The sequence below is a fragment of the Crotalus tigris genome, unplaced genomic scaffold (genome assembly GCF_016545835.1).
Source record: "Crotalus tigris isolate CLP2741 ecotype Arizona unplaced genomic scaffold, ASM1654583v1 scf7180000020015.175477, whole genome shotgun sequence".
NCBI lineage: Eukaryota > Metazoa > Chordata > Lepidosauria > Squamata > Viperidae > Crotalus > Crotalus tigris.
Genome location: NW_024097818.1, coordinates 142,365 through 168,095, shown reverse-complemented (window position 1 = coordinate 168,095; position 25,731 = coordinate 142,365). Strand labels below are relative to the sequence as shown.

The following is a 25,731-nucleotide window of genomic DNA, read 5'->3' as shown; positions in this document are numbered from 1 at the left end:
ATCAGAACACACCTCCACCCAATCAAAACACAGCCAAGCTCCCACCCAATCAGTTCATACCTCCACTGGCAGTTAAAAGGAAGAAACAGCCAAGACCACACACTGCTGCTCGAGGCACGAAGCTGAAAGCACCAGCCTGAAGATGACGAATGGGACTTCGTCGAAAAGTCGCCAAGACACTTCCAATTTTACGTGGGAGAAAACCCGAACAACCAAAGACCTACATATATATATATATATATATATATATATATATATATATATATATATATAGAGGTAATCATTATGTCTGAAGATGCAATTATAATAATTAATTTGCACTAAAGTAGAATTTAATTTGGGAGGAGAACCACAGTCCTCAATAAAGAAGTTGGCTCACAATTTTTATTTTTGCATGCTTTTGTAGGTCCTATCTGTTCTGAAAAAACCACAACCAGAAATTGGCTCCTCACATTCTTTAGGAGATTCTCTATGACTATGCCATACATTCAGTTGATTTCCTACTACCGCCAGACCTTTGATGTAGTAAGTCTTTTGTGGAGGTTTGGACTTGAGCCTGCCACATCTTTTGGTTTCTAGGCATATAAGAGACCTCCCACAGCAGAGCTATTTTGCCTAGTGGTATTGATCTAATGCCCCATTTCTCCAGATGTAGGGTAAAAAGAAAACTATGCTTGCTATTAGCTAGGGCAAGATTGACTGTCTCCTAGTGAAGAATTGAGGGAAAGAAAACATGTGAGATGTGAGATTGATTCTTTCAGAAGGGTGCTTGGATATTAAAGACTAGAAATGGAAAAATCAGCACTCTTCTACTTAAAAAAGAATACTGTACAGTATAGCAACTGAAAAAAGGTAGACTGGGGCCTTTTTTTCATCAGTCAGTCAGTCATCAATTACAGAAATCTGTCATCTTCAAGCGAACTATTGCCCTTCCATGATAAGTGAGAAGGAAGAGTGACAAAGGGAATTGCACAATCAAAATGGCACACTATTCCTCTAATCCAGTGGTTCTCAGCCTTTTTAATGCCGCGACCCCCAACCGGTTGTAAGTCGAGGACTACTCAACTGGTGCAGCACCATCTGCAGAATGGGATTTTTGGTGGGCTCAGCAGGGCAGAGACAGCCTGGACAATTCCTATTGGCTTTTGAAAGCCAATAGAATTAGACTCTATTCAAGAGAGTCTATTCTATTGGCTTTCAAAAGCCAATAGAATAAAAGGGAGTACCACAGCTAAGGAAAAGGGGGAAAAATGGCGGACTGCGTTGTTTGGCGACCCCGTGAAATGGTGGTTCGACCCCAAATGGGGTCCCAACCCACAGGTTGAGAACCACTGCTCTAATCTGACAATTTCTGTATTGGACCAGCTGGCTGGGAATTTGGGAGTTACCTGTAAACTGCTTGGAGAAGATGACTTGTTATTGGCCATATCCACTATGATAGCCAGCCTAGTAATCTGAGTAATAGTGTGACTTATTAAACAATGTTGAAGCAAATGAAGAGTGGGAGATTTTATTATTATTTGCTTACAGGTCTCTCTTTCATATCTATCTATCTACAGTATCTATCTATCTATCTATCTATCTATCTATCTATCTATCTATCTGTCTGTCTATCTATCTATCATTTGTCTGTCAGTCTGTCTGTCTGTCTGTCATCTCAGATACATAAATATTTATATATTTTCCCCAACAGTACACAGTTTTGGATCTATTAACTCCAAAACAAATCGGGGATATGATAATCCATTCTGACACTTTGACCAACATCTCTTTGGCAAAACATCTTGTGGTCTTCTTCCAAGGTAGCAGCTTCAGCGATGTCCAGATGATTCTCAAAGAATTCACCCAAGCTGCTATTAAGGTTTGTCTCCCTAGTTCTCCACCTCTGCCCCCAGTCCATTTTTATGAGAAAAACATGGTTACTGAAGGTGGTTGTTTCAAAATGTCAGCACTATTTGCACTGATAATTCCATTAGTGACTTATCAGTAACTTGGTTTCTTCAAATAAATTAATCAAAATCTATAATAGAAATCTATATATTCTTAAAAATCTGCTTTGTTCTCCTCTCTTCAGTGGAACAGTTTTGTGATTTGGCATTTTTTCTTATTTTATTTTCCAAAAATTGAAATGTTCATTGGATTACATGGGAGCAGATGGAAATTTCACTTTCTTTTTAAAAAGTGTTTGCCACGTTGTTTATTGTATGATCATTCTAGAAAATGCCAAAGTCAGGGAGCCTCTCTTCAAATAACATTTTTGTAAGTGTTTTAAAACATTTTTAAACTATGAAGAGACCTTTTCACCAGTTTTTACATAAAAAAGAAACCAATCTCTCAAGAACAAGCCCTGGGATTGTAAACATACAGGGCAGATGCCTCGATGAGTGGTCATGAACCACTTTAAACTGTAGAGAATAAAGAATTTATATTTGAATATTTCTTATATAAAAATCATCTCTATACAATCATAATTAGCAGGGTCAAGGGTAATGCAAGGGTAAAACTTGTTTTCCGTGGCCAGGGTTTTCTAGATACAAATATGGATCTCTTCTCCATTCTCATTCTCCATGTTTTCAATTTGGTGACTTTCTTGTAATCACTGTGCAGCACAAGATTGTTGTCCTTCCAAACCTGGAAGTGACCCAGTTGCTCTTGACAAATTTCCTGGAACTGGCATCTTCTCACCTGGAGATGTATACTGCAATTGATTGGAACATCACATTCCAGCAAGATCTATGGTTCCTTGCTTATGCATTCAATACTACAACACTTACTTACATCATTCCCCAAGACTATGCATCCTTCGTGGTTATGTACGTATTCGATACATTTGCTATTATAGCAGGAGTCTCTAGCCTTTCTGTACGAGTGAGCACTTTTCATATTTTTAAAGTATGTTGTGCAAGTTTAGAGACAATGTTGGTGGTTCCTTAAAGAAGTCCATTTACAAAATGGCCAAAATTGTGAGTCTGGGCAATTATAGAACAAATTAGTGAGGTTGCTCTCTACCATCTTTCTCAATCCTCAGACACCCATTTTCAGTCCCTGACTTATCGTCTTTTTTTTTTTTTTTTTTTTTTTTACCAAGGGAGCTCACTTGCAAACAAAGCACTGGATTCCTTGCACATTTTCTAAGACCAGCCTGGCTACTACAGAAGAGACTATTAGACTACAGAGGGTACTCTAATATCCCCCAGGTGGCTTAGACCTTAACTATCAAAGCCTCAGTCAATAAGACTTGGGACTTATAATCTAGAACAGTTTGCCTACATTAGGCTTATTTGTGTATTTGTAAGCTGCCCCAATTATACCGACTTGTGAGTGATGTACAACAATGCAAGAAATAACACACATCGCCATGTATAATATAGTAAAATAGTAACAAATAATAATAAAGACAGTTGCCCAGTTGGCCAAAATGGTATGGCCTTCCAAACCTTATGACTTTCAAGGGGGTTGGGGCCAGTTTTACCTTTTGTATGTGTGTGCCTTTAAGTCAGTTTCTGACTCTTTGATAAGTCCTGCAGTTTTCATGGCAACATTTGCCATTGCCTCCTTCATGGGGCTGAGAGAGAGTGGCTGCCCCTGATCACTCAGCTGGCTTCATGTCAAAGGTGGAACTAGAACTCATGTTGGTGCCCCACACTGCCTCTCCTATGTTTTACTTAGGGGGAAGAGGATTCTAAAGTGCAGGGCTAGTGCCAGAAAGGCCTGATTTCTGCCCCTTTCCCACTACTACTTGATGGAATAGGCCCCTCAGCAGTTCTTCCGTTTTCAGATTCAATCCCTACTGAGTTTACCTAACATCTCTTTGGTTGGAGGTTAATCTCTGGGTTAACCCATAAATGAGTTCTAACGGTTCTGCATCAAGGTGGTTCTGCCAGGACAGAAAAGAAATTTGGGAAGAACACATCCTGTAGTCCAAATGAACTGTGGTAATATCTTCTGGGAGCTCTTGCATGCAAAAATCTCAGTGATTGTGAACGATTGAGTCATTTTCCGTTGTTACTTGTGTCTTTTCAGTGTCTCAAGGTTTAGCAATGCACATGACCAAATGTCAGAAACCTCAAAGAGAGCTGTAGTGCTCTGGATTATTCACTATCTCAAGGAATTTAAAGGTAATCTGACATCAGACTCATGCTATCTTTGACAGATTTAAGAGCTGTCTCCATTGGAATGATCTCTGATCATAGCGTTCCATTACTCATTTCCTAATGACAGCTGGTCACTGAGATGTGTCATAACACTAGGTGTGCTTCATGTCCCATGAACACGTGAGACAGCAAAGAGAGGGGTAGATAAATTCACATATAAAATGTGCTGTTCCAGGAAAAAGGGAATTATTTCTGATTTGCCATCCTGCTGCCCCAGAGAGCTGTTTCTATGAGCTTAAGTATAGTCAAGCCATTTTTAGTGAGGGATTACAATGGTGATGAGTGCATCATTCTGAAGTGTGAATGGCCAGTTTGGGGTCAGGTCATTCTGAAGTTCTATTTATGGGGCTGCTAACAGCCATCGCTGATAGCACATGATTGATTTCTGAGAGAGACATCTCAGCTCTCCCCCCCCCCTTAAACAATTTCCGTTTGGTAGGGGTGAGAATGATGGGCAGTTGTAAATAGAAATAAACAGGGCTTTTTTTGTCATAGAACACCCAGAACGGAGTTCAGGCACCTTTTTTGGATGGAACCAGGGTAGGCAAGGCGGGTTGTATGACATGTGTGCGCGTTCCGGCACCTTTTTTTTTTTTAACAAAAAAAGCACTGGAAATAAATATGCTTTGCGTTGGTTAAAGAGAGGGTCAAGTTCTCCTCCGTATAGTGAATTGCATGGTAAGGTATAGTGTTTGCACTGGATAAACTCTGTATTTCATGAGTTCCCTTGTTCCTTATTCAGCATATCACATGGAGTTCAGTGATGAATGGATCCATCAGGCATGGGGCTTGTTCTTCCATGATGCCACCTTGGAAGAAGTGAAATCCACTCATGAGAAGTTTGACCCTGTGAGTATGATTTATTGCTTAGCAGCTAATTTAGACCACAGTGATTGTGGGGGCAGAAGGTATGTGTGTATTCTCAAAGCGATTTGAAAAATGTACTTTGAACCTTATGCAACCCTTTATTATTTCTTAGAGAAGGCCAAATTCTTGCAGGTGTCATGCAATTGTCTTAGGAAATCTGCCTTGTCTTGTCTTGTTTTGTGTCTGTCTGTCTGTCTGTCTGTCTATCTATCTATCTGTCTGTCTGTCTGTCTGTCTGTCTGTCTGCCTGCCTGCCTGCCTGCCTACCTACCTACCTACCTACCTACCTACCTACCTACCTATCATCAAATTTATATAGCCACCAATCTCATCAAAAGTGACTGTGGGTGGTGCACAACAATGATATTCAAATAACAATGTAAAATCCATAAATATAAAATTCAAAAAAATCATATTAATAAATGTCATAAAAACCAAAGATAGAAATGCTAGGTGATGAGAAGGACAAATATGGATACCTCAAAAATAGTAATCTCAGCAGGCCTTGAGGGCTTTTTGGAAAATCAAAAGAGATGGGGTTAGATTCAGGGGGAAGAATGTTCTATAAGGATGGTGCTGTGGCAGAGAAGGTGTTTCTCCTGGGAACTACCAAATGTAGGTCCCTAACCAACAGAACCCACAACATGACTTCTCTGCCAGGTCTAATGGGCTGGGCTGATATCACTGGAGAGACATAGTTCCCTCAAATTATTCTTGTTCCTTGAACGAATAGGAAAGAAATGGTATAATTCTACAAGGTCCAGAGCAATTGATACTATTGTTCTTCAAGCAGCCCTGCTTGTCAGTGTGCTTGCATATGCAATTCAAGGTGCTAGTTGTCATATATAAAGCCTTCTGTAAGGACCCACCCCACTTTGCATCTTAAGAAGACAGAACTCTTGGAATAGCTCTTCCAACAGGAATCCTTTATTAAGAGAAAATGGTTGCAGGCATGCTAGACAGGACTTGGGGTTCAAGCTCTCCCATTCAAGGTTTTAAGGGGTTCCCCAGTAGTCCCACCCAATCAACCCCCCTTCCAGTGATAGTTTCAAGTATCACAATTCCATCCCCTTTCTTCTTCCGTCTGGATGGAGACTTCAGATAACTACATGAAAGGCAATTACTCTTCTTTGATATGTTAAAGCTTAGAGGCCACAATAAACACACATTCAGTCCTTTGAAGTGTGCTGAAGGAAGTGAGGGCCATAAAGCCCCTTTGCTCTCCCCCTTTTCTCCCTCTTATGGCAGAATCCAGAGAAGGCAGAATTGGGAGTTTCTATGTTTGATAATTAAAGATGAAATATAATTGGATTCTGACATCCGGCCCCTCTTAACAATAAGAGAGATCCACCTGAAAGAAAACACAAGTAAAAAATTTAGTTAGGCTTGTTAGGATACTCTGTGTGAAACTTCTTCAATAGCTTCGGGGCTCTGACGTGACGTTTATGGACCCACTCATTTTGTGAGGCAGGGAGGTGTTTCCAGGCAACTAGGTACTGAGTTGTTCCACGATATCTCCTAGAGTCAAGGATCTCTTTTATTTCGAAGTGTTGTTCCCCCTCCACCATGATTGGAGGTGGTGGGGGGGGGATTTTTGGCCGTAGAGGTGACTGATGCTCTCTTTTCAGCAAGCTGCAATGAAAAATTGGGTGTATTTGCCTGAGGTTTTTGGGTAATTCTAATTCTACTGTTACTGGATTTATGATCCTTTTAATTGGAAAAGGTCCTATATATTTTGGTCCAAGTTTTTTACAGGGCTGTAGGGACTTTAGGTATTTTGTAGATAAGTACACCATTTCTCCTATAATGAATGGTGTAGGCTCAACCCTTTTTTTATCGGCTTGTGCTTTGTATGCCCGCCTAGCTTCATCTAGTGATTTTCTGACTATTGGCCAGGTGTTTTGTAGGTTTTCCATCCATTCTTTCAGTGAAGGGATCGTTGGTTCTTTTGGGGTTAACTCTGGCATAGGGTTGAAACTTTGGCCGTTGGCTATTTGAAAAGGAGTGTAGCCTGTGCTGGAGTGGACTGCATTATTGTAGGCAACTTCTGCAAAAGGAAGTAAGTCCGTCCAATCACTCTGTTGGAAATTTAAAAAACATCTCAAATATTGCTCAAGTACCGACTGGCAGCGTTCCGCTTGTCCATCTGTCTGAGGGTGATGGCTAGATGTCAGTCCCTGAGTGGTCCCTAAGAGGGATAAAAATTCCTTCCAAAATGTAGACGTAAATTGCACTCCCCTATCAGAGATGATGCGTTGGGGTGCCCCGTGCAATCTGTAAATGTGCTGGATAAAAAGTTTTGCTAAGGCCTTTGCAGTGGGAATTTTTTGGCAAGGGATAAAGTGCACCTGTTTGGAAAATAGGTCCGTGACTGTCCAGATAACAGTATTCCCATTGCTTTCAGGCAATTCCACTATAAAATCCATGGCTATTTCCCTCCAGGGGGCTGAGGGACTTGCCACTGGTTGTAACAGCCCTGGCGATTTCCCTTGCAACCTCTTTGCTGATGCACAGGTTGGGCAGCTGGCAACATAACTTTCTATGTCCTTTTTTATTGATGGCCACCAAAATTGCCGTTTAATTAAGTGTAAAGTTTTTACAAATCCAAAATGCCCTGCTGATTTTGTGTCATGGCAAAGTTGCATGAAAGTTAGTCTTTGAGTTGTTGGTATATATAACTTTTCCCCTACCCAAGGCAATCCGTCTCTCATTGTGCACACATGTTTGTTTTTCTGGAACCAATCATCTGTTTCCAAACTTTTTCTGAATTCAATCCCAGTTTGGCTGTCCAGTTGTGGTTTTATTTTGGCTTGGGTTCTTGTGGTTACTGGCGCTGCCAGTTGTGATTCTGCCATTATTGGTCTAGAGTCTGTGGTTCGTGCGCTGTTATATTGGGGCATGCGAGATAGTGCATCTGCCAGGAAGTTCTTTCTTCCTGGTAAATGTTTGAGCTTAAATTGGAATTGGTGAAAATGCTGGGACCAGCGGGCTTGTTTGGGATTGAGTTTCCTGGAAGTTTTCAGGGCTTCTAAATTTTTGTGATCAGTCCATACCTGGAAGGGGATTTTGTTGCCTTCCAGGAACTGTCGCCACGTGAGTAATGCCCAACGTATCCCATAAGCCTCCTTCTCCCATACGGGCCAGCGCTGTTCTGTTTCCGTGAGTTTCTTAGATGTATATGCACAGGGTTGCAATACTGCATCATCATTTTCTTGTAATAGCACAGCCCCCACTGCCACATCACTTGCATCTGCCTGTATTATGAAGGGCTTGTCCATATCTGGGTGCCTTAGTACTGGTTCGGCAGAAAAAAGTCTCTTTAGTCTCTCAAACGCTGCTTGGCACTCCATTGTCCATGTTAGTGGCTGGCTAGGTTTTACTGAGGATGTTCCCTTCGTTTTTAGTAAGTTGGTGAGGGGCAAGGCTATCTGTGCAAATGAGGGGATGAATTGGCGGTAAAAATTTGCAAAGCCCAGGAAACTTTGTAGTTGCTTTCTTGTGCGGGGTGGTGCCCATTCTAATACTGCTCTGACCTTCTCTGGGTCCATTTCAATGCCCTGTGGGGATATGCGATAGCCTAGGTAGTCTATCCTTTCCTGGTGGAATTCGCATTTTGAGAGTTTGGCATATAGGTGAGCGGCTCGCAGCTTCTTTAAAACCGCTCTGACAAGTTTGACGTGTTCTTCTTTTGTTTCGGTAAAGATAAGAATGTCGTCCAAGTAAACAAGGACCCCCTTAAACAGGTGCTCCCTTAGAACGTCATTGATTAATTGCATAAAGACTGCAGGGCCCCCTTGTAATCCAAATGGCAAGACTTTGAATTGATAGCACCCCATGGGGCAGTTAAATGCAGTCTTCCATTCGTCCCCTTCCTTGATTCTCACGCGATAGTAAGCTTCCCTTAAGTCTAGTTTAGAAAAAATTTTCCCTTTCGATAGGTGTGACAGCATGTCTTTCATGAGGGGCAGCGGGTATAGGTTGCTTTCACTGATTGTGTTCAGGGCCCTATAATCCACGCATAAACGTAAAGAGCCATCCTTCTTCTCTCTAAAAAGGACCGGGGCAGCCACTTTAGGCTTAGCTGGTTCAATGAAACCTCTCTCCAGGTTTTTTTTTATAAATCTTTCCATTTCCTCCTTCTCCTTTGGGCTCATGGAGTATAATCTGGGCTTCGGGAGTTTTGCCCCAGGCTTGAATTCAATGGTACAGTCTGTGGGTCGGTGGGGGGGAAGCTCATTCGCCCTCTCCTCACTGAAGACTTCAGCAAGGTCCCTATATTCCTCTGGTATTTCTGTTAATCTTTTTTCCTCTCCTATGGATGCTTTTTCTATTCTTGATTCTGGTAGCCTCTCTTGGGGTTTTAAGTCCATAGGGTCCCCCTTCGGGAATTTGATTTCTGTCGTCCTCCAATTTACCCAGGGGTTCCATTTTTTCAACCATTCCATCCCTAGAATCATTGGGCATTCCATACCTGGGGTCACCACAAACGTTAAGTCCTCTTCATGGTTGCCCAGGGAGAGGTGTATTGGCAGAGTGGCTAGGGTAGCTGGCACCCCCCCTGCTATGGATCCATCTAGCTGGCCAAATGAGATTGGTTGTTCCAGTCTCCTGGATGGGATGCCCAGATTCCCCACTAGTGTTGGGCTAATGAGGCAGCGGGTGCAGCCAGAGTCTATTAAGGCTTTCACCTTCACAGCTTCGGGCATGGGGGGGATTAATATAGTCACTGTTTTGAAGATGGGTGTGATGCGTCCACTTACCAGGGGTTCGCCTTCCGAGCTGTCATCTGAGGCATCCACCGTCCCTGTGGTGTAGGCTGGAGTTCTTTCCCCTTGGTGAGCAGAGGTGGGGTTTTCTGCAATTTCCATCATTTTCATGGCTGTTTCTTTTGGCTTAGCTGAATACCCTCTGGGTTTGTTGATTGGGGATCTGTCTGGGTTGTGCTGGGGGGCCTTTGAGCGGCATTCTACAGCTCGATGCCCTTCTCTTCCGCACTTGAAACACCCCATCTGCTTCTTGGCTGTATCCGATGATTTCACCGGTTGGTGTGTCAGCTCAGGCGGGGGGCGGCTCCATTGTTTTCCTCGGCGATGCCTCTTCAATATGTCGATCTCTGCTTCCTCTGCCAAGACGTACCATTCCTCAAGTCGATGTGGGTCTCCTCGGGGCAGGCAAGCATCATATAGATCATAGTTTAGTCCGTCTTTGAAACGGCCAAGGAGGATGTCTTCTGGCCAATTCAGTTTGCTGGCAATGGCTCGGAATTCTTGTGTATACTCAGCCACTGGGCGTTTGCCCTGCCTCATCGTTGTTATTCTTTCACGGGCTTTGCGATCAGCCAGGGGGTCTTCAAATCGTCTTCTCAACGAGGACATGAAACGGTTGAAGTTACTGAGTTCTGGGGCATTGGAGTCATGCAGGTTCACCACCCAATCTGCAGCTGGTCCATCCAGGGCAGATTGCACGATCCGGATGCGGGCTTTGTCGCTGGGGATGTCCTGCCCATATTCCTCCATGTAGCTGAGGACTTGGGTTAGGAAAAACCCCAAGCGTGTTGGCTCCCCTTTGAATTTCACCTCCAACGGTGGACGTCTTGGAATGGATCGGTGCCTCCATTGTGGGTGGTAGTGTCTTCCGTCCAGATTTCCATCTGTGGTCCGGTAGGGGGTGGGAGCTCCTGGATCAGTAAATGTCCCTGGGGTTGCAGGTTCCACGTCCCCCTCGGTGTCTCTCCCTTTGTGGCTCCAGGAACTGGGGCGGGCGTAGGGCTCAGGAATCTCCTCTCCTAGGGAGCTGAGAGTTCTCTTCATCAGGTCAATAGCTCTCTCTAGGATCCAGTCTGAGTACGGCATACAGCTTCCTCCCTCTTCACTTGCGTGCAGGGATTTCTCCATCTCCTGCTTCCATTCTGGTTGCTTGGTTCCCCCGTCTCAGGGTCACTTTTCTTGATTCCTTTCCCCACTCGCTTTTCTTTCCAACGCCCATCGACCAGCGAGGCTTGTGGTCCTGTGTCTCCACCACTTCTTCTTCTGAGAAATCTGGCCTCTCGGATCCCAACATCTGGCAAGGTTCCAACTGGGTCAGCGGCTCTCTTTCCAGGGAGTTTTCTCCCTCTCTTGCTTCGTTGTCTGACATGGTAAATTTTTGCAAAATCCCCCGGCAAGGGTCTACCTTCCAGGTGGATTAATTTTGCAAGTCCTGTCTAATGTAAGGACCCACCCCACTTTGCATCTTAAGAAGACAGAACTCTTGGAATAGCTCTTCCAACAGGAATCCTTTATTAAGAGAAAATGGTTGCAGGCATGCTAGACAGGACTTGGGGTTCAAGCTCTCCCATTCAAGGTTTTAAGGGGTTCCCCAGTAGTCCCACCCAATCAACCCCCCTTCCAGTGATAGTTTCAAGTATCACAATTCCATCCCCTTTCTTCTTCCGTCTGGATGGAGACTTCAGATAACTACATGAAAGGCAATTACTCTTCTTTGATATGTTAAAGCTTAGAGGCCACAATAAACACACATTCAGTCCTTTGAAGTGTGCTGAAGGAAGTGAGGGCCATAAAGCCCCTTTGCTCTCCCCCTTTTCTCCCTCTTATGGCAGAATCCAGAGAAGGCAGAATTGGGAGTTTCTATGTTTGATAATTAAAGATGAAATATAATTGGATTCTGACACCTTCATGGCATAGCCTGGTTATCTGAGTGACTGCCAATCTTCAATAGTTTCTGTCACTAAGATTGGGCATAGTAGAAAGACAGCCATAGAGAGTCATTTTGGTCTAGTGATGAAGAACCAGATTAGAAACCAGGAGACAGTGACTTTGGGCCAATTGCCAGGAAACTATGAGTTCCAGTCTCACTTTAGGCAAGAAAGTCAGCTGAGTGCTTTGCGCCAGTCACTCTTTCTCAGCCCAACTCACCGTAACAGGATTGTTATAATGAAGAAAATAGGAAGAGGAAGGGATATTGGGTATATTTCCCATCTTGAGTTATTTATAATGGCATTAAAACAATCTAAAATAAAAAATAAATAGGCATGCTCCAAGTACCTTTAATTAAAAATGCCATTTTCAGAATCTAGGAAATGTTCTGTCATGGCACCTGCCCTCTGAAGGTGTAACCTCCCAGAAGTCTGTATGGCTCCCACTAGGTGATGTTCAAAAAGTTGCTGAAAGCCTTTCTGTTCCTTCAGCCCTTATGTCAGGTGGTGTCGAGACCTATAAAATGTTGTTTAATTAATTATTGTTTTCTCTTTATTCTGATTGCATAGTCTACAGTCTTATGAAATTGTGTGATCTCTAAATTGCACAAATAAATTTCAAAATAAATTACTGAAGCATACAGTCCTCAAGATCCCTTTAAAAAAAATTGTTCAAGATACTGACCTTGCATGGAAGCTCAATTCAACAACCTGGCAAAACTCAATAAAGGAGTTTCCCTGGTGCTGGCAGTATCCTCCTTTTTCATTTCAAATGGAAGAAAGAGCTGACTAGTGACCAGGAACCATCTTTATTTTCTAGTTTCATCTCTTACATTTCCTGGATGTTCGCCAGCTGATTGACTTCATTGCGACATCAAATGCATTGGTCAATGTGACCACAATGATGCATGTTCTTTCGACCCTAAAGGATAAAAACTCTGAAATTTGTCTTGCCAAAATGGATGAATTCTTGACAAGGCTCAACTTGGTCATTGAACAGGTAATTTCTCAGAAAATATGGGGAATATTTTGCAGGTAGGGTCATATGCTTTCACGGATCATCTATTGGGGCTTCATGCCTTCAAGAGCAGGGGCAACTGAGTTCATCCTTTCTGCCTTCTCTCATCTTCCTTTTTTCCCAGCAAGCTCTTATGTAAGAAGCAAATTATTCTTGCTGGCTTTCTGGACCGATGGCTTGAGGGACACATGAGGATTTCGAAGTCTGCAGTTTCCAGTCCCCAGAATAAAACATTACATTTATCTTAGATTTGTTAGTTGGATGAGGTTTCCTTTTTACATCAGTTGAATGGGGTGGCTGGCATGGAAGAGAGGGTAGGACAGTGTATTTCAGTGGTGTTGGTTAATGGGAAATATGGAAGGCCACGGGGAGGTGCTCATGGGGAAAGCGACCTCGGTATTTCATATTGGTCTCATGTTCTGCCTCCTCGCACTCACCTCATTTACATGGTCAGCAGAGCTGTGGGGTCCAGGTTTTAGGTTGCTGCTTTTAAATGCCAGATCAGCCTATAGTAAATTAGATCTCTCAGCAGCCCCCAATAACATTGACCATACTACAGGTAATACTTGACTTACAGCAGTTCATTTAGTGACCGTTCAAAGTTACAATGGCACTGAAAAAAGTGACGATGACCATTTTTCTACTTACGACCGTTGCAGCATCCTCATGGTCACATGATCAAAATTTGGATGCTTGCAGTATCACATGATCAGCTTTTGCAAACTTCTGACAAGCAAAATCAATGGGGAAGCCAGATTCACTTAACAACCATATTGCTAACTTAACAACTGCAATGATTCACTTAACAACTGTGGCATGAAAGATTGTAAAGTGGGGCAAAATTCACTTAACAACTATCTCACTTAGCAATATAAATTTTGGGGTCAATTGTGGTCATAGGTCGAGGATTACCTGTATCCTTCCGGAGTGGCTTTGGGAGTAGGAACTCTGGTTGTCCTGGTTCACTTCCTTTCACTGTGATTGTTCTGAGTGGGTCTTAAGAAGTAAGAGGCCTGACCTTTGTCCCCTGTTTTGCAGGGTCCTGTGGGGCTCAGTACTTTCTCCACTTCTGTTTAACATCTACATAAAACAGTTGGGTGAGATCATCTGCTACTGTGGGCTAAGATATCAATAGCTATAGGTCACAGTCAATAGCTATAGCTCACAGTGAGTTAAATGATGCTGGCACCTCCCACCCACAGTGCTGGGAGAGGGAGGCCTCCAGAGAGGGATGGAGCCCACCATATGACACATTTGATTGTTGTCACTGGGGAGGGAGGGTATTTCCTTTTATTGTTTTTTATTGGGGTTTTATCTTTGCAAGCCACCCAGGGTCACTGAGATTGAGTTAAATAGCCATACAAATTTTCATACACAAATAAAAATATGTATCTTATATATAGCAATTTGCATCAAATGCATTGTGGCATTATTATACAAATGATTTAGCTGATTATTGGAAATATATATTGAACAAATAAATTTAAATTGGTACACATGATACAATTTGCATATTTGCATATGGCATCTTCACATAAATATTTTAAATTGCTATGCTGACATAATTTCATATTTAATAGTTATAAATGAAGAACGGAAATCTCCCTGAATAGTCCATTAAATTAAGGTCTCACTGTGTGATTCATCAATTAGTAAATCATTTTCATTGCAAACTTTGCTTTCCTGCAGTTTTTTTGCATGAACATTTTGCAGGCAAATTGTGTTGATGCCTGATCCTTCTTACAAAATTTAAAAGAGGGCTGTCCAATTTAAAATATGGACTAAATTAATTTCCACTACCCACTCAGCCTAATGTGCACTCTCTGGTTTACTACATCCAAGTGAAGAGCTTTAGAACTTCTCTCTTTTCTTTCCTTCTTTTTGAAATTCTTTTCAGAAGAACATTATGAGCCTCAGAAATGCTAAGGTGAGGCTGGAGGTGCTGAGTACCATTTTGACAAACCTGGAACGCTATTTCTACAAATTTACAGCTTTAGACTACGATTCCTGGTTCTTAAATAAACTAAAATTCCTTCTGCCTAGCATAAATGTGAATTTGTTGCAGCTGATACCACTGGATGTCAGTTATTCTGCCTACAGAGCCATGTAAGTATGAACTTTCCTCCCCCAGCCTCATGGCTCCCCTTAAGATCAATCTACTCAAGGTTTCATCCCTCTTTGTATATTAAATTCCAAGTCTCCTATTGAGGTTAATGGATTGGCAAAAGGAAGCCCTTCGTGTGGCCAAATGTATGTGGAATTAGCTGCCATAATATATTTGATGTAATATTTTTATTTTAATGTTACATGGTTTTGATCTTCAGATGGCTTTGCAGGAGAAAGAGAAGTTTGTTACAATCATAGAATCACAGAGTTGGGTGGGATCTCAGAGATCTTCTAGGCCAAGGGTCTGCAACCTTAAACACTCAAAGAGCCACTTTTCCCAGAGAAAAGAAAACACTGGGAGCTACAAAACATGTGTGCGCACATGTGCATGCGCAAGGGGGAGAGCTTGATTGAAAAGTTTAATTAAAAAGAAATAGAGGCTGCTGTGCATGAGTTCTCTCTCTCTCTCCCTCCCTCCCCCCTCTCTCTCTTTCTCCCCCCTCTCTCTCCCTCTCTCTGATCTTCTGCTCACTTGGCAAGCCGGCTTCAAACTGTTCTCCAACAAGCTGACACACATTCTTATTGGGCTGGCTCTCTCCTGCCCTTCCTGCTTCCTGTGTCCTGCAGAGTTGCAGCCAAGGCAGGAGCCCCGCCCAATAAGGTTGTCAGCTCATCGGAGAACAATGTGAGGCCACTCTCTTTTTTACACACACACACACACACAGAGAGAGAGAGAGAGAGAGAGAGAGAGAGAGAGAGAGAAGGGAAATGCAAGTGCCTCTCTCTGTCTCTGTCTCTGTCTCTGCAAATGGCAGAAGAGGCTGGGAGCCACAGGAAAAGGCTCAAAGAGCTGCATGCGGTTGCCAACCCATGTTCTAGGCTAACTGCCCTGCTCAGTATAGGGTCGTCTTTGACAAATGAACATCAAATCTCTGTTTGTAGACTTCTAACCAGCCAACTTGTTGTCATGGCTAAGGCACCAAGCTTAAAACTGGGAGATCATGGGCTTGGGCATGAAGCCAGCTGGGTGGCCTTGGGCCAATCACTCTCTGTTTGCCTGGGAAGAAGACAAGGACAAACTGCTTCTGGAAAATCTTTGCCAAGAAAACTATAGTTTCTTATCTGGGCAGTCACCAGAAGTAAAAAAAATGAAAGCACAGATACAGGTAGTCAGAATCGGAATCAGAAGTTGGAAGGGACCTTCTAGTCCAACCCCTCGCCTAAGCAGGAGACCCTACACCATTTCTGACACATGGCAGTCCAGTCTCCTTGAAAGCTTCCAGTGATGAAGCTCCCACAACATCTGAAGGCAAAGTGTTCCATTGGTTGATTGTTCTCACTGTCAGAACTAGTCAGTTCATCTAATTCCCTGGGAGTCATGGAATACAGTTTGGGTTTTGGCTCCAGGGACAATTTCAATGGCACAGTCTGTGGGTTGATGAGTTCATCTGAGCCCCTTTCACTGAACACTTCAGCCAAATCATGGTATTCCTTAGGTATACCTCTCAATGGCTTGCTCTTTGCGGCCTCTGCCATTTCTCAGTTTGACTCTCCTTTTTGTTCATTACGGCTACTAGATGGGGTTTTCTGTTCCTTTGGGAACCTTAACCACCCGCCCCACCAGTTCATCTGTGGGTTCCATTTTTTCAGCCACAACAGTCTTAGGAAAAGGGGCCATTCCATGCCAGGTGCCACCATAAAGGTTAAAGTCTCAGAGTGGCTCCCCATGGAGCCCAGGAGTTCAGTGGCAAAATTGGCTGGGACACCTCCAGCGGTGGACACGTCTAGCTGGCAGAATGCAATTGGGTTCTTCAATCTCTTTAGGCAGATCCCCAGCTTTCCACTAGGGTAGGGCTTATTAAACATCTGGTGCACCCTGAGTCTAGTAGGACCTTCAGAGCTACTTTTGTCCCCATGCCTGGGATTAATGGTTCTATGGGCATGGTTAGTGACACGATCGGCTCACTTACCAGGGGGTCATCATTGTAGTCACTGTCAGATGTCCCCAGCTCTTTCTTCAGTGAAGTCAGGGTTCCCCCTCCTGATTTTGGGGAGGGATGGAACTCTATGACCTCCATGTTCTTCATGGCTGTATTTTTTGGGCACTGGAAGGGCTTGGGCGGTTTTCTCCCCAATGGTCGATCTGCCTTTTTTGCAGAGGTTCTTATGTGGCATTCTACAGCCCGGTGGCCTTCCTTGCCACACTTGAAGCAGGTGGTTAAGCTCAGCATGGCTGCCAGAGGCTTTGTTGCTTCCCTTTTGCCTTCTGGTGGGGATCGTCTCCACATTTTGCTAGATCAGTGCTGATTCCAAGCTTGGTTGATCTCTGCTTCTTCAGTCAAAATGCACCAGTCATGGAAGCGGGCAGGGGCCTCTCAGGCAATGCAAGCATGGTATAGATCATCGTTAAGCCCATCTTTGAAACAACTCACCAGGATGTTTTCCAGCCAGTTGAGGCGGCACACCAGGTCCCAGAACTCTTTGGTCTATTCAGCTATGGAGTGGCAGCTTTGCCTCACCATCTTGATGCAGTCCTGTACCTTCCAATCCAATAATGGGTCTTCAAATCTCTGTCTCAGTACTACCACAAAGCGGTTGAAGTTTCAGAGCTCCTGTGTGTCAGCGTTGTATAAGGTCACCATCCATCTGGCCACAGCACCTTTCAGGGCAAGGGTGATGACCCTGACTCTGGCTCCTTCATTGGGAAGTTCCCACCCGTACTCCTGCATATAGGTGAGGACGTGGATGAGGAAGAATCCCAGTTGTTGAGGGTCTCCATCAAACTTAACGCCAAGGGGGTGTGCTCCAGGCACAGAGCTCCCCTTCTGCTGACTCTCTGGACATTACCCCTGGCTGGCACGATTCGAGCTGGGGTAGCTGTGGTGGTTGTCACCCCTCCTGCAGAAGCTGTGGTGTCTGCCAAGGTCTTGGGAATGGGGGACTCACTTCCCCCCCACGCAGACCCATCTGCCAGTTCCTCACTTGCTTCTCCAGGACTGCCAGCTTCTTGCCCTTTCAAGTTCTGGAAGGCTTCCACCATCAAATTTATAACCCGCTTTGGGAACTGGTCAGCTTAGCTTGGCTCTTCACCTGCCTCGTCATCAGTGTAGACTAGCTCCATTTCACACTTCCGTCCCAGTTTCCTGCTTCCATGGGTGAGAGTAACCTTTCGGATTCTCCCTTCCCAGTCCTCCTTTTTCCCAATGCCAAGGGACCTTCTTGGCTTTGGGAGATTTTCCATGGAGGCAGCTTCCCCCATCCACTTGGAGGGGCTTTCCTTGGGGTGAGTCTCTGCCCATCACTCAGCCTCCTTCTGCTTGCTGCCATGGTTGGACATTATGTTCACAGTCCCTGCAGTAAGACTGTGATCCCTCCGGGTTGGCCACTTTGCAGATCTTGCCTAATGTAAGGTCCTGCCTCAGCTAGTATTCCCAAGAAAGCAGAACTCTTGAAACTGGCATCGTTTCAACAAGAACTTTAATTGAGAGACAGTGAAAGCAGAAAGACAAGATCTGAATAATCCCTGCACAAAAAATTACATTAAAAACTCTCCTTTCAAACCCCTCCCCAGTGCCCAACTGTCCAGTTTGACTTCAGCCAATGCACAGGTGTGAAGCTGTTATGGGAACTGGAGCAATAAGGCATGGTTCTCAGGCATTTCAATTTCTTCCTGGTGTCTTCTCAGCAGAGTAGAGATAAAGCAGATGGCCCCAGGCACATTCCTCCCCACAAACTAAAGGAAATACATCCCAGAGCCCACAAGACTTCCTCCCTCTCAACAGAGTACAACCTTCCCATTCCCAACAGAATGGCAGAGCCCTGAGAATAAGGTCTGAGAGGATCTGACAGTCCTCTAATAATCTTTGTTGCTCTTCTCTCCACTTTTTCTAGAGTCTCAACATCTTTTTTATAGGGCGAAGACCAAAATTGGTTGCACTGTTCTAGATGTGGCCTTACTAAGGCTAAAGCCTTAGAATGGTATTAGTCCTCAACTTATGACCATAATGGAGACTGCCTATTATAGTTACAAGTGATAACATCCTCACTTAATGTCCCCCACCCCTTGCTTTCCCTAATGCAGCATTAAACAAACATGTGGGCCTTTAAGGAGCGCATGGGGTGCCACATGGGTGGGGGAGGCCCTGGAAGGCTTGGCACAGGCCCAGACCCATCTGCCTCAGACCTCTCAAGGCTCTTTTACCCTGGAGCACCTGTGGATCTGCTCCCAACCTGGCCACTTAGCTATCCAAAAGAACTAAAATCAGGTAATAGTAGCTCTCACATGCACATGGGGAGCTGTTAGAGCTTGTAAGCCAAGGCCCTTAAAAACAAAGGCAGCCTGGGTAGGAAAGCTGAGCCTTGCATCATCCAAATGCCTTTCTGCAAAAAGCAGAGCGTTATGTTGGGTGCTTCTGGGCCCTGGAGCTGATTGAGGAGTAGCCAAGTCTCTTGGTAACTGGGTGGAAAGCAAACTGAGGCCCATAGGCTGCAGGCAGCCCTCACAAGCCAGTAGCTTGTAAGGACCTGCCTGAGTTAAACCTCCCAAGAAAGCAGAACTCTTGAAACATGCATCATTTCAACAGGAACTTTTATTGGGAGATGCTGACTACAGGAAAATAAGGCAGGATCTGAGGGTTTCAATTCAACATTGAAATCCAACCCCCCCCCAACTGTCTATCCGGTCAGTTCAAACAGAGCCAATCCAAATGTGTCAAATTGTTGTGGAAAAGAACCAATTAGGCACCGCACTCAAGGTTGACAGGTCCCTCCATGGCCTCTTCCCTCCACCTGGAGATACGGCAGATGGCCGGAGAAACATTCCATTCTCACCCCGAGAAAGAGATACTTCAAAGAGAAAAGAACAAAGCAAAGGAAATACACTGTAGAATACCCATAGGACCCTCCCCCCAACAGAATGGCAGAACCCAAAAAAGGGAAGAAGGGAATAGGTAAAAGAGGGAAAGGGGGTTCTGACATGCACCCCCCCCTTAAAAAATGAGAGATCCACCTGGAAAAAGACAAAATAATAACAGGAAGATAAAAGTAAACATAACGATTAGTCTGGCTTGTCAGGGTACCGAGCATGGAATCCTTTAAGTAACCTAGGGGCTCTCACATGCTTTTTATGGACCCACTCATTCTGGGAAGCTGAGAGGTCTTTCCAGGCCAGTAAATATTGGGTTGATCCATGGTGTTTCCTGGAGTATAAATTTCTTTAATTTCAAAATGTTCTTCTCATTCCACCATAATAGGTTGTGGTGGGGAAGGCTCAGCTGGTTTTAAGGGCATATTCAACTCTGGTTTTAGTAGGCTACAGTGAAACACTGGATGAACCTGTCTTAAGGTTTTTGGGAGCTCCAGTTCTATTGTGACTGGGTTAATGATGCATTTGATGGGGAAGAGTCCCACAAATTTTGGCCCTAGCTTCTTAGAGGGTTGTAAGGATTTCTGGAAACTTGTGGAAAGGGATATCCTGTTCCCCACTTTGAAAGACTTTGGCTCCACCTGTTTTTTGTCTGCCTGCACTTTATAAGCTTCTCTAGCCTCATTTAACACTTTTCTAACTACTGGCCATGTATTTTGTAATTGGGTAATCCACTCCTTTAAGGATGGGATGGTTGGTTCATTGGCTGGCAATTCAGGCATTGGGTTGAAACTCTGACCTGTAGCCACCTGGAATGGGGTGTAGCTGGTATTGGAGTGCACTGCGTTGTTGTAGGCCACCTCAGCAAAATGCAATAGGTCAGTCCAATTATCTTGTTGATAGTGTCACAAGTTCCGACTAATGAAGCACTTCAAAGAACTTTCAGGCATGTTTCCTAAAGTCTTTATTTGCAGAGCTACAAATTATGCCGGTCACCATTGGACTAATTGATGCCAGAATCTGAACTTCCGGTCGCTGGCATCAAGCTTTCCTTGCTCAACCCCTCCCTTCTCATGCAGTCACAGGTCACATTATCCAATTAGTGAGAAGGTCAAACGTTTACTTCCTCTTTCTTTCCCGGGCTTTTTTCCCCCGCCCAGTCTAAGCTAAGTATTAACCCAATAAATGCCAGACAGTTTTGCATATTGTCAAAGCAAGAATATACAGTATTTGCAGCATTGACAGATAGTTTATAAAGCATCTTAGGTATTGTTCTAGTACTGAATTGGTTCGTTCTGTCCCCCCATTCATTTGCAGATAATGACTAGATGACAAGCCCTGACAGGTACCTAGCAGAATCAAAACAACTTTCCAGAACTCCGAAGTGAATTGGACCCTCCTATCTGATATTATGCATTGGGGGCTCCATGCAGTCTGTATATGTGCTGCACAAACCCCTTAGCTATAGCTTTAGCAGTGGGGATCTTTTGGCACGGTATAAAGTGGACCTGCTTGGAAAACAGATCTGTCACTACCCAAATGACAGTATTTCCAGCGTTTTCCGGCAGTTCTATGATAAAATCCATTGAGATCTCTCTCCAGGGTATTGAAGTGCTTGCTACTGCCTGCAGTAGCCTTACCTTGCCTCCGATTTGCTGCAGCACAAATGGGGCAGCTGGTTATATAGCTTTCTATGTCCTTTTTTAGGGATGGCCACCAGAATTGTCTCTTTACTAAGTGGAGGGTTTTCACAAATCCGGTGTCCAGCTAACTTTAGTCATGGCAAAGTTGCATAAATTTTAGTCTTTAGGCTGCAAGTACATACAATTTCCCCCCTACTCATGGCAGCCTATTATTCATTGTGCAGAGATTTTTGTGATCACAAAATCATTCATCCTTTTCTAGTGCTTGTCTAAACTATGCTGTGCTGTCCAGAGGCTCCTGTTTCTTCGTTTGTGCTCTCATGGTAATGGGGGCAGCTAATTGTTTGGTGGTAATAGTGACTTAACCACCTTGGCTTTTACATTGTTGTATTGTGGCATTCTTGATAGAGTATCTGCTAGGAAGTCCTCCCCCCCCCCAGATTAATGCCGGATGGAAAATTGAAGCGATGGAAGTGCTGGAATCACCAAGCTTGTCTGGGGGATAGCTTCCTTGGGGTCTTTAAGGCTTCAACGTTTTTGTGACCTGTCCATACTTGAAAGGGGATTTTATTCCTTCCAGGAAGTGCCTCCAAGTGAGGAGGGCCCAACGCAGAGCATACACTTCCTTCTCCCACCTTTGTTCTGTCTCTATGAGTTTCTCTGAGGTGGAGGCACAAGGCTGCAACTGGCCTTCCTGGTTTTCCTGCAGTAATACCATTCCCACTGCAATGTCACTGGCATCAGCCAGAATAACAAACAGTTTCTCTAGGTATGGGTGTTTAAACACCAGTTTGGCAGAGAAAAACCTTTTTAACTTTTCAAAAGCCGCCTGACATTCCGTAGTCCATTTCAAGGGCTGACTGGGTTTCAGCTTTCCTCCACCTTCATTTTTAACAAATTGGCAATTTGCATGAATGAGGGAATGAACTGCTGATAGAAGTTGGCAAAACCCAGGAAACTTTGCAATTGCCTCCTAGTTTGTGGCAGTGCCCATTTGAGCACAGCGCACACTTTCTCTGGATCCATCTCTACCCCTTTATGGGAAATGCAGTGGCCCAAGTAGTAAATCTTTTCTTTGTGGAATTCACATTTTGAAAGTGTAGCATAGACTCGGGCTGCCCTAATTTGACATGCTCCTCTTTCATTTCAGTATAAATTAGGATGTCATCTAACTATACCAAACCCCCTTGTATAAGTGCTCATGGAGGACCTCATTAATTAGCTGCATGAAAACAGTGGGTTCAACTTGCAACCCAAAGGGGAGCACTTTGAATTGGAAGGATCCTAGGGGACAGTTAAACATAGTTTTCCATTCATCTCCTTCCTTGATTCTAACCCGGTAGTATGCCTCCCGCAAGTCCAGTTTAGAGAAAATCTTCCTCTTTGAGAGGTGGGCTAGCATGTCTTTCATGAGTAGCAAGGGGTAGATATTGTTTATGCACATTGCATTCAGAGATCTATAATCCATGCAGAAGTGCAGAGACCCATCTTTTTTTTCACAGAACAGCACCAGGGTGACCACTTTTTGTCTTGCCGTCTGAATGAAACCCTGTGCCAATTTTTTTTCTATGAACTTCTGCAGCTCCTCTAACTCCTGGGGGGTTATCGAGTAGAGTTTGGGTTTGGGCAGCTTAGCCCCCAGAATAATCTCAATGGCACAATCTGTGGGGCAGTGAGGGGGCAACTCATTGGACCGTTCTTCGCTGAACACTTCAGCTAGGTCCTGGAATTCCCTGGGCATGCCTTCCAATCCCTGATCGTTGATGGTTGCCACCACTTCAGACTTTCTTTTCTCTCTGACTCCATGGTGTTTTCCTTTCACATTCCCTTTTGGGAATCTCAGTTCTCCTGTTTTCCAATTCACCTGTGGATTCCACTTCCTTAGCCATGCCATTCCTAAGATCAAAGGCGACTGTCTTTGACAGCAACTCCATGCCAGGGCCACTATAAAGGTCAGAGTCTTGGTGTGGTCCCTCATGATGAGTTCTACTGGCCTCATGGCAAGGGTGGCCAGGGCTCCCAATGCAATGGACCCATTTAGCTGGCCAAACAAAATAGGCTTCTTCAGTCTCCTCACAGGGATCCCCACGTTTCCCACCGGAGTTGGGCTTATTAAGCATCTGGTGCAGCCCAAGTCCAATAAAGCCTTCAGGGTCACCTTCTCCTCCATCCCTGGGCTTAGCATTTCTATGGGCCTGGTGAGGGGTGCTATGGGTCCATTTACCAGGGGTTCATCATAAAAGTCACTTTCAGACATCTCCGCTCACTTCTCTGGCGGGGTTGGAGTTCCCCCTCCCGATTTTTCAGAGGGTTGGAACTCGATGACCTCAGTGCTTTTCATTGCCATTTCCTTGGGGCACTGAGGGTTTTTCCAGGTTTTACCCCTCCAGGATGGTCTGGTTTCCTGACCGGGGTCTTTGAATGGCATTCCACAGGTCGATGGCCTTCTTTGCCACACTTAAAGCAGGCAGTTGAGCAAGGCAGCACTGCTGGGACTTTCTTTGCTTCTCTTTTCCTCTCCAGTGGGGAGCATCTCCATGATCGGCCGAAACAATGATGGTTTCGGATTTTCAATTGTAAAGGCAGGCAGGAGCTCCTCCGGCAATACAAGCATGGTAGAGATTGTTGTTCAGCCCATCTTTGAAACAGCTCACCAAGATTTCCTCCAGCCAATTGAGACAGCAAGCCAGGTCTTGGAATTACTCAGTGTACTTGGCCACAAGGCATCGGCCCTGCCAGCCTCAACATTTTAATGTGTTCCCTAGCCTTTCAGTCAGCTAAGGAATCCTTAAACCTCTGCCTCAGGGCAACCATGAAGTGGTTAAAGTTCCGAAGCTCAGGAGCATCAGCATTGTGTAGGGTCACCATCCATCGTGCTGTTGTGCCTTCCAGTGCCATGGTTACAATTCTGACCGTTCTGCTCTTACTGGGGATCTCCCAGCCATACTCATACATGTAGCTCAGGACCTGAGCCAGAAAGAATCCCAGCTGCTGCAGGTCCCCATCATATTTCATGCCAAGGGGGGGGGGGGAGTTTTCCATTCGGGGCAGCAGGTTCCTCTCCTTCTAGCCCTGACCCCTCACCCCTGGTTGGGGTGGCTCAGGCTGGGGTTGCTGTGGCAGTGATAGCCCCCATAATCTTGCTGGCTCTTCCTCTTCCTCCTCCCCCCTTCTCTTGACCCAGCCCCGGCAGGGATCTACTTCCCCCTCCTGGAGATTTTTAAAAGCTTCCAGCATCAAGTTTAAGGCTTGTTTAAAGGAACAGTCAGACCAGGTTGGTTACTCGTCTTTTTCCTCGGTGAGATTGAGCGACTGTGCCATCTCCCATTTCCACCTTGGTTGGTGGCTGCCATGGTGGAGGGTTACTTTCTTGGACCTTCCTTCCCAGTCCTCCTTTGTCCTTGCTTTCTCCTTTCTCACTGCCGTGGTACAACATTGCTTGCACGGTCTCCGCAGCAGAGGGTTTCTTCCCTCTCGGTTGACCACTTTGCAGATCCTGCCTAATGTAAGGAACTGCCTCAATCAAACTTCCCAACAAAGCAGAATTCTTGAAATATGCATCATTTCAACAGGAACTTTTATTGAGAGATGCTGACTACAGGAAAACAAGGCAGGATCTGAGGGTTTCCCGCATGAAACAGTACATCCAAAGTTGAAATCCAAACCCCACCCTAATTGTCCATCCAGCCGGTTCAAACAGAGCCAATCCAAATGTGTCAAATAGATGTGGAATCGGTAAGGATCTGCTCTCAAGGTTGACAGATCTCTCTGGAGCTTCTTCCCTCCACCTGGAGATAAGGCAAATGGCCGGAGGTGCATTCCATTCTCATCCCAAGAAAGAGATACTTCAAAGAGGAAAGAACAAAGCAAAAGAAATACATTGTAGAATACCCATAGGCCCTCTTCCCCCCCAATAGAATGGCAGAACCCAAAAAAGAGAAGAAGGGAATAGGTAAAAGAGGGGAAAGGTGGTTCTCACAGCTATCCTGATTTAGGTTGCCTTGGGTGACTGAGTAGCCGAGTTGGTCAAAGGCCTGCAGGGACCTAATGGGATGGATGAGGATGATGAGGGCGCTGCTGCACATTCCTGCAGTCGGTTGTATGGGTGAATAACCATAGGATACTGAAGCAGTCATAACTGTGAAATTTGGTTCTAAGTAGTTTTGGAGCAGATTGTCATAACATCGAAGTGACTTGTGGTAAATTGAAGACTACCTGTACATACAGTCAGATAGAACTCACAAAATTTTGTGGCAACATATAATACCAACTGATAGTTCATATTAGTCATAGAGCTTTCTTTTTTTCCTTTTTATTGTGTTAGCATAAATCTTGATACATAGTTCATATTAGTCATAGAGCTTTCTTTTTTTCCTTTTTATTGT

The 25,731-nt window shown here is 44.5% G+C and overlaps 1 protein-coding gene across 4 annotated transcripts in view; it reads left to right on the top strand.

The window, feature by feature from the left end:
• Window positions 1–411: 411 nt before the first annotated feature.
• The window catches only part of LOC120318037, a 116,029-nt gene continuing 90,709 nt past the window's right edge, over window positions 412–25,731 (top strand). For 3 of the 4 annotated variants that reach the window (XM_039365229.1, XM_039365232.1, XM_039365231.1), the window contains exons 1-7: window positions 412–525; window positions 1,694–1,861; window positions 2,608–2,813; window positions 4,024–4,118; window positions 4,897–5,003; window positions 12,536–12,715; window positions 14,631–14,839. In XM_039365229.1, coding sequence (XP_039221163.1) covers window positions 472–525; window positions 1,694–1,861; window positions 2,608–2,813; window positions 4,024–4,118; window positions 4,897–5,003; window positions 12,536–12,715; window positions 14,631–14,839 — 1,019 coding nt within the window. In that variant the 5' untranslated portion in view covers window positions 412–471. The remainder of the gene's footprint in view (window positions 526–1,693; window positions 1,862–2,607; window positions 2,814–4,023; window positions 4,119–4,896; window positions 5,004–12,535; window positions 12,716–14,630; window positions 14,840–25,731) is intronic. The other variant, XM_039365230.1, reaches the window with a different exon arrangement.